Genomic DNA, 7,899 nt, shown 5'->3' on the forward strand with positions numbered 1-7,899 from the left:
GCAGGAACACGCTATCCTTTATTTGCGGTTCTCAGAACACTGTACAAAGGGAGTAAAAATTCTATTCACACTTAGCTTAGAAAGATTTTGAGGTGAAAGTTCCCTATGGGATAGGGGTGGGGGGCAAGGCAGAGAATAGGACCAGTGCCCTCTCCTCCACTGAGGGCTCTGGGAAGGGGCCAGGCGCCTCCCCAACCTTGCTCCCAAAGGCAGCTGGAGGCGGAGGGAAGAGCAAGGTCTCTGCCCACCCTGGACCCAACAGCTCGATGCTTGGGGTGATCTCATGGCCCCCATATGCTCATGGGGGTAGAGGGTGTTCTCAGAAGGGCCGTCCACTTCCCAGGCGCCTCCAAGTACTGCAGGACTAAGATCTCATACCTGTCCTTTGTGCCCCTCTTTGGAGCTTCAAACCCACCACTCCCTCGTACCTCACTCCATTCTGTGGGAGACCTGATTCTCCAAACCTGCCCCCATCCCTGACCACGTCCTAAAGAGGGGAGGGGCGCTCTAGCTTGTCCCCACCCTCCTCCTTCACACCAGTCTTCTGTAGCTATACACACCCCTTCTAAGTCTCCACGCACCCCTAATTCCCACCCCCTCTCCCAGGGCCAGGATGGCAAATGGGGGAGCATGCGTTCCCCCTCACCCGACATAGGTGGGTGTAGGAGCTGCCCGCAGCATGGCCTGGAGGGGACGTCTCTTAGCCCCACAAGCTCCCCCACATCGGCCCACCGAGTGTCATCCTAAGACGGCAGAATCCAAGTGGAACGTTCTAGAAGCTGTACCATCCCCTTTGCAGGAGTTAAAGTGCTTTAGTGGCCTGAGGATGAGCAAAGTGGGCAGCGGGGCTTCCTGGGCCCTCTTGTGTCATCTCCCAGGTCTGTGCTCAGCCTGGGAGTCCAGCTGGGCCCGTGGCCTCCCCATCCCCAGAGTCTCTATTCAAAAGGCAAAAAAGGAAGAGATCCAAAGAACTAGAAGAGGTCAGCGCCCTGGGGGGGCCCATCCCGACCCCAACCCCACTAAAAGCTACTTTGAATCGGCTACTGGGGCAGGGAGGGGGGGACCGGGGCTCAGAGGCTCCGGCCCGGCTCCGGCATCATCCAGAAGTTCCTCATCTTCGGGCAGCGCCCCGGCTGCGGCCTTCCACACGCCCCGCCATCCAGGGCAGGGCAGGGGCTGCCCCCTCAGTACTTATTGATCCCAAAGATTCGGACCCCGTGCAGCTGGGGCAGCTTCGGGATGAGCACAGTCATCAGGGATACGGTGTTGAGAACGAAGTGGACCTGGTCGTACTTGGTGTAGAAGCTGGTGAGGAAGTACCTGAGGATCGAGAAGGCAGGCTTTCCAATGGTCCTCAAACTACGGCCCTCGGGCCACATATTGTATTTATTCCCATTTTGTTTCTTCACTTCTTTTTTTTTTTTTTTTTTTTTTTTGGTTTTTGGGCCACACCCGGCGGTGCTCAGGAGTTACTCCTGGCTGTCTGCTCAGAAATTGCTCCTGGCAGGCACGGGGGACCATATGGGACACCGGGATTCGAACCAACCACCTTTTGGTCCTGGATCGGCTGCTTGCAAGGCAAATGCCCCTGTGCTATCTCTCCGGGCCCTTGTTTCTTCACTTCTAAATAAGATATATGCAGTGTGAATAGAAATTTGTTCATAATTTTTGTTTTTACTATAATCTGGCCCTCCAACAGTCTGAAGGACAGTGAACTGGCACCCTGTTTAAAAAGTTTGAGGACCCCTGCCCCTCTGCCAACACCCTGTTACCTCTTTCAGCCCCCTAGCTTTTACCCCAGATCTCTTCTGTGTCAGAGAAGCACTGACTTCCCTCCCTCCTTTCAGTCCTACATGGGGAACTGGAAGCAACCAACCCCCAGGAGGGGCCCTCACCCTGGATCTACTCACAGCACGATGGGGGTGATGGTCAGAAACTTCCGCGAGGCTGTGAACTGGACCCCATAGTCCATCTGCTCCCAGTGGGTCAGCAGCCTGGCTTTGCCCTGGTCTGGGGTCTCGAAGGGTGTCCCCTTCACCGTGTGCAGGAAGATGTACATGCCCTGAAAGAGAGGTCATCTGTCATCATTCTCCCGGGCCCCAGGGAGTTGGCGCTGCCCTCTGCAGGCAGCAGGGTCTGGGTCAGAGGTAGACTGGCACAGCTGTTTGGCAGGAGAACAAGGGCAGCATTGGGGTGAGAGGGCAAGAATGGCTGGGGCGGACCAGGGTATGGTCAGCACTGCCCAGGTTCCCTCCCAGCACCGCCCTCCCCCCCAAGAACAGAGCAGCTAGGGCGAGTGAGGGGACAGTCACTCCATGTGGGAAAAGGGGCACCCACGGGCCAGGCAGCTACACCCTGGGGCCTGCTCCCAGGTGCTCCCTACATGGATACTCAAACTGAACTGCTCCCTGTCTGGGTACTGGGGCAGATCAGGGCTGGCTCTGCTGACAGGTATGAGCAGCACATGGCCCCCAGGTAAGGGATCCCCGCGCGGCCTCACCAAGTTGTGGATGAGGTTAGTGAGGGTCCAGACGACGGGGACGCTGGCGAAGGGGATGCTGAGGAGCACGACGTGGAGCAGCCCAATGGCCAGCACGTATGAGAGCCAGATGCCGCGGCTGTTCATGACCCGTGTGTTGGGGTTCACCTCGCTGTGTGCCGTGCCCACGTTCATCCTGCCGCCCCTTCCCGCTGCTCTTCTGCAAACAGGTGGCATAAGTGAGACCAGTCACACAGACACACACAGACACACACACACACAGACACACACACACACACACACAGACACACACACACACCCAGCTCCCAAGAAGTCCAACTTTCAAGCATGCACAAATTTCACTTCTCTGAGCATAACTACACACACACATACACACACACACACACACACACACACACACACACACACACACAGCTCCCCAGAAGTCCAACTTTCAAGCATGCACAAATCTCACTTCTTTGAGCATAACTACCTGGCCCTGTCCTCCAGCCTCACCCTACCAAGGGGTACAGGAGAAAAGCAGAGGTGCCCCAAGCATTCAGCAAGAGTGCTAGACTTGCTGAAGACGGCTCTTCCTCACAAGAGGCAGAGATGAGGAGCCCACCCCGCGAGAGCTGGCAGCAGAGAGGAAAGCATTTGCGGGTCACAGCTCCTTCCCATCTCCCCCAATTCTCCCACCTGGGGTCTCCCTGACACTGATGATGGTGGATGCATCAGTAAGGGACAAAGCCATCAAACATACACCCATTCCCCTTCACCAGACTGGAAGCTGCCTCTTTAGGGTGTTCTGTCCCTCCAGTGGGTACTTGATGGACCTTCAGGACATCCCCACTCTGCTACTGGGTCACCAGAGACATGGAACAATGAGGACCAGGACACGAACAACACCTCCCGAGGACACTATAGCAGCTTGTGCCCCCCCCATTGCCTCATCTCCATCCCACCCCCTCCACAGGGCCTTCTGCAAGTTAGCCCCAAGCCCCCAACTTACAGGCAGGGCCCTAAAACAAGTAGTCTTAGGAGGGCTACCCTAATACCTTGGGAAAGTGCCACCAGCTTCAGGGGTCAGGGTAGTCCCCAGTGCAGAGCTCAGTGCCCCCGATCCCTGGGGCCTGGGGACTAAGAAGCAGAGAACAGATGGCGCCTTTGTCCTGGCACCGCCCAGCTGAGGGAGGGTCTTTCGGGACAAAGACCCCAGGCCGTTACCATGGAAACATTTCTTCCCTCCCAGGAGTGAGAAAGGAGTCCCCCAGTGGGGGGACCCTAGAAGTGTCCAGAGGTCACCACCCTCATTCTACTGCGAGCCTCTCCCCTCCCCTGCCAATCCAGTGGGAACCACTCAGGGCCCCAGACTTCCAGGACAAAGGAGCAAGTTCCCTGGCTCAGCCCTCAGACAGGTGGCCCAGGGCACGTCACCTGCATCAGTGTGGCAGGTGCCTCCCAGGGCCCATCGGTTCAGCTCATTAAGCTGATAATTGGGCCCAATAGAAGTGCCAGGATTTAAACCCAGAGCTGCAAACTCTAAACAGGGAGCTGTTTACCTCCCTGGGCCTTGGGGCTTCCGATCCCCTAATGCGGCTCCTGGGACACCCCAACTACGTCAAAGCTTCCATCTGGCCAGGGCAAGGCTGCTGAATCTCAGTTGAAAGAGCACCCCCCCACGCCCCGAGGCCAACCAAGGCCTTCTACCCCAACCTCTCCCTGACCTAGCCCACTTGGCTACAGTGGAAAGTGCTGGAAATGGGGAGGGAATGACCCGACATCCCTAGCCGTGACATAAGACACCAGGGCAAGGCCAGAGAGTCTGAGGGGCTCCGAGACCCTGACCCCAATAAAAACCTGGCAGTTCCTTCCTGAAATTTGATCATCAGGTAGCAGTGAGCTGAGTCCCCCCCACCCAAGTTAGGCAATGGCCCCTGCTAGTCCTCCCTGCTAGAAGACAAGAGATGGGATTACCCAAGGGAAGCCCAAGCATGGAACTGGGTGCATTCACCCGCCTGCCCTTATCCTGCCCAGGAGCGGTCGCCACCTGGGCTGAGACCGAAAAGTTCTGCGGCGCTGGCAGGTGGCTGGAGTTGGGGTGGCCACCGGTTGGTTTCATAAGCCGGCACCGGGGCCGCAGCCACGCTCGCGAGCTAATCACCTTCCTACAGGCGGCTCCTGCCCACTCCGGCCCTGCCCGGCCCAAACAACTAAACCCGGACCCGAACTTCGATGCCCCGGGGTGCTGCCTTTTTTTTTGCCTTCAGAATGAGGAGCACAAAGCCTGCAGGCCTGCAAGCCTGGACCCCGGCGGGGAACTCCCCGGCGACGGGCCCCAACGCGCCTCTGATGTGTCCTGCCCGCCCCATGAGGGACCCCACCGCCCACCGAGACCCGGGGGGCGACCCCCCACGAGCACCCAGAGAGGAGTGCAGGGGGAGTGCGCACGACTGTTGGGGTTTTCCGAGCAGAACGTCCAGTCGAAAAGCGCAGGAGGGAGAGAGGGCTTCCCCGCTCCGCTCTCCGGCCCAGGAGGACCTGGCCGGGCCCGAAGCCCTACCCCCACGCCCTGCCACCTCCACGCCTTCACCCACAGCCCTGGAGGCGGCTGAACCCCGAAAGCACAACCGGGTCCCCACCCCCCGACAGGGGCGCTCCAGCCCAGTGCTCCAGCCCTGGCTTCCCAACCCCTCCTTTTTCCTCCTTTACACTCCCGTGTAGCTGATGCACCCCCTTGAGCTAATGCACCCCTCCACTCCACCTTTGCTCCTTCCAGCTTGGGTCCTCTCCCCTCCCCTCCAGCCTGGGGTGCCTCCCCAGCAGCCCCCACCCGCTTTGACGTCCCCCTTCTCCTCCTCCTCCCGAGACGCTCACCCGATGCTGCCCTGCAGGACTCACCGTGCGGGGAGCCAGCCGGAACGGGGAGCCCCTGGGACGCGGGGCCGCTGCTGGCTTCTCCCTCCAGCAGCTGTAATAAAGCCGCGGCAGCAGCCACCAGCTGGCAGCTCCGGCCGAATCAGCGCTCCGCGCCGGCCCCGTGACGTCACCTCCCCGCGCCTGCCTCCCGGTGCCTCATGGGAGTTGTAGTTTCCTCCCTATCCCAGTCCCGTCCCGCCCGGTGCCCCCTGGGAGTTGTAGTTTTTTTAAATCCCCTACCTCCAAGCCCGAGCTAGGGGGGGGGTCGCAGAGCTAATGGAATTCCTTTGCTTGCGTAACAATGGCTGCCCGTGCATTTGCAACGCTGCGAATGCTCCCTTTTTGCGTTGTAAAGAAACTCCCAAGTTCTAAGTTAACTATGGTCCCCATGGGAACCAGAACCCAGAGATTCTGCCCCCAGGTCACTTTTTAACTTTAACCCCCCATCTTGCTAAACTTCCCTACTGGTGCTCCAGGCGCAGCATGGCTCCTGCAGAACCGGACTAGCCCAGCCCTTTTTTTTTTCTTCTCAGACCATCCCTCCTGGGAGCGGGTTTTTCAGGACGTTCTCAAGAGTGTGGAGGCAGGAAGGGAGGTTGTGGGGAGTGCTGTTTCTCTGGAACCCTGACCCAGGCAGGCCTCCCACGTTCTACTGCAGCACAAGAAGCCACGTCCCTGCGGAAGACTATCTGAAACAGGGCTCCCAGGTCTTGATGGCAGTTCAGCTTGGACTGCTGGCTTGGCTAGAAGCCCAGCCGACTCCGTCTTGACCCTGCAATTTTTACATCTGCACGTTCCAAGTGTGCGATTCTAGAACTTTCTGTCAAGCAGACCAGTGACTTGTTTTGCTTGGGCAGGTCACTTGTTTTCCTCCTCCGTTGCACACCTGTGGAACCCTAACGTCCAGGATTGGGTGGTTTGGAAAGAATGTAAGGAGAGCACCTATTGCTTTGTAGGCTGTTCTCTCAGCAGAGGACTGGAGCTAACTGACTCGGGGGCTCATGGCCCTCCCACGGTTCATGTCACCCAAGTTGGCTTGAGTTTGTTTACCTGAGCCGCACCCAGTTTCTCTCTCAGGCCACTCTTCCACTCTTCATCGAGGCAGGCAACAGCCGAGCTGGAAGAGCAGGCTGGATGATGTCACTGCATGCCAACCTGAGGGCTGTAAATACCTGCAACCAGGTGAGGGAACAGAAAGGCAATCGCTGGACATTTGGTAAACGCCACCCCCTCCAGCCCTCAAGTCCTCACCCCTGGCACTGCCAACAGTTGTCACAGTATTTGGACACCACCACCACCACCCTATGGCCCCTAATGTATATATTTGAGCCACTCAGAGTAGAACAGGAAGTGTCTTGAATATTTCTAGGGTTCATAGTCTAAGAACACTCACCCAAGGCCTAAATGATCGCCCAACAGTCTTAAGTCCTGGGTCCTATAGCAGTTCCTCTTGGTTTGTGCCAGCTCATTTTCTTCTACTGAACTTCCCAAAGACAAATCAGAACAACCCATTGTTGCCTTTTCCACAGACACACATCCCTCATGGATAGATGTCTCGTTTTTCCACAGTAAACATAGTTGGTGCCTTTTTGTTGTTTTATTTTGGAGGCACTCTCAGCAATATTCGGGTTACTCCTGGCTCTACACTCAGGAATTACTCCTATCAGTGCTCTGGAGACCATATGGAATACCAGGGATTAAACGGGGGTCAGTCTTGTGCCAGGCAAGAGCCCTACCCACTGTACTATCTCACTGGCCCTCATTGGTACCTTTTTTTTTTTTTCCTGGGACTCTTCCAGCTGTCAGAGTGATGGAACTCACTGAAGTCCCCAAGTTTCCTCACACCTCAGTGAACTTCAGTGGCCTCAATTGGATCCACATCTTAAGTAAGGTTCTGACTAATGCAGAGTCTAACGGAAAGAGTCTGGGACATGCCGGACCCTATTAATAACTCCTGTTATCACAGTTTCTTCACAATGGCAATGAGCAGACTGACTCACTCCAAGTTTGTGGAGTACATTGTGGATCACTTTCGGCTTAATTTAGTCTGAGTGCCTGTCATTGTCTCTTTCTCTCTCCTGCTCTCTGTCCTCATAATTACCACATGTTCTCAAAAAATTTCTTCAAACTTGACAGGGCCAAACTGTCAAGGAGCAAGAACTCCTTTGCACGGATCGCCTACAGTTGGTGATCTGTGTCAGAAGCTGAAGAACCCAGCGGGCTATGGGGCCACACTTATGTGTCTATAACCTGTTATAGGAAGGAAAATGCACAGACCTTTTGTGAGGAAGTTCATTCCAACAGTGCTGAAGTGGAAGCCTCATGCCCCAAGTCCAGGGCATTGAAGAAATGCTGGTCTGGAAGCAAACATCAATGCAGAAAATAATCCATACACAGTTAAAGAGATAAAACCAGTTCAGGACAACACAATCAAGCCTTCTGCTCCTATGAAGCAGATAGCTTGGTGGAAGACAGTACAAGACCTGAATGCTCAGTGCTTG

General features: G+C 56.2%; 1 protein-coding gene across 1 annotated transcript; it reads right to left on the reverse strand.

The window, feature by feature from the left end:
* ORMDL3 (ORMDL sphingolipid biosynthesis regulator 3) lies at nt 1-5,518 on the reverse strand. Its single transcript, XM_049781618.1, has 4 exons — nt 5,381-5,518; nt 2,501-2,699; nt 1,911-2,062; nt 1-1,320 (listed from the first exon to the last, which is right to left on the reverse strand). The coding sequence occupies exons 2-4, from the start codon at nt 2,672-2,674 to the stop codon at nt 1,185-1,187; spliced, it is 462 nt and encodes a 153-aa protein (XP_049637575.1). The 5' UTR covers nt 2,675-2,699; nt 5,381-5,518; the 3' UTR covers nt 1-1,184.
* Between the last annotated feature and the right edge of the window lie 2,381 nt (nt 5,519-7,899).

Source organism: Suncus etruscus, chromosome 1, assembly GCF_024139225.1.
Source record: "Suncus etruscus isolate mSunEtr1 chromosome 1, mSunEtr1.pri.cur, whole genome shotgun sequence".
Lineage (NCBI taxonomy): Eukaryota > Metazoa > Chordata > Mammalia > Eulipotyphla > Soricidae > Suncus > Suncus etruscus.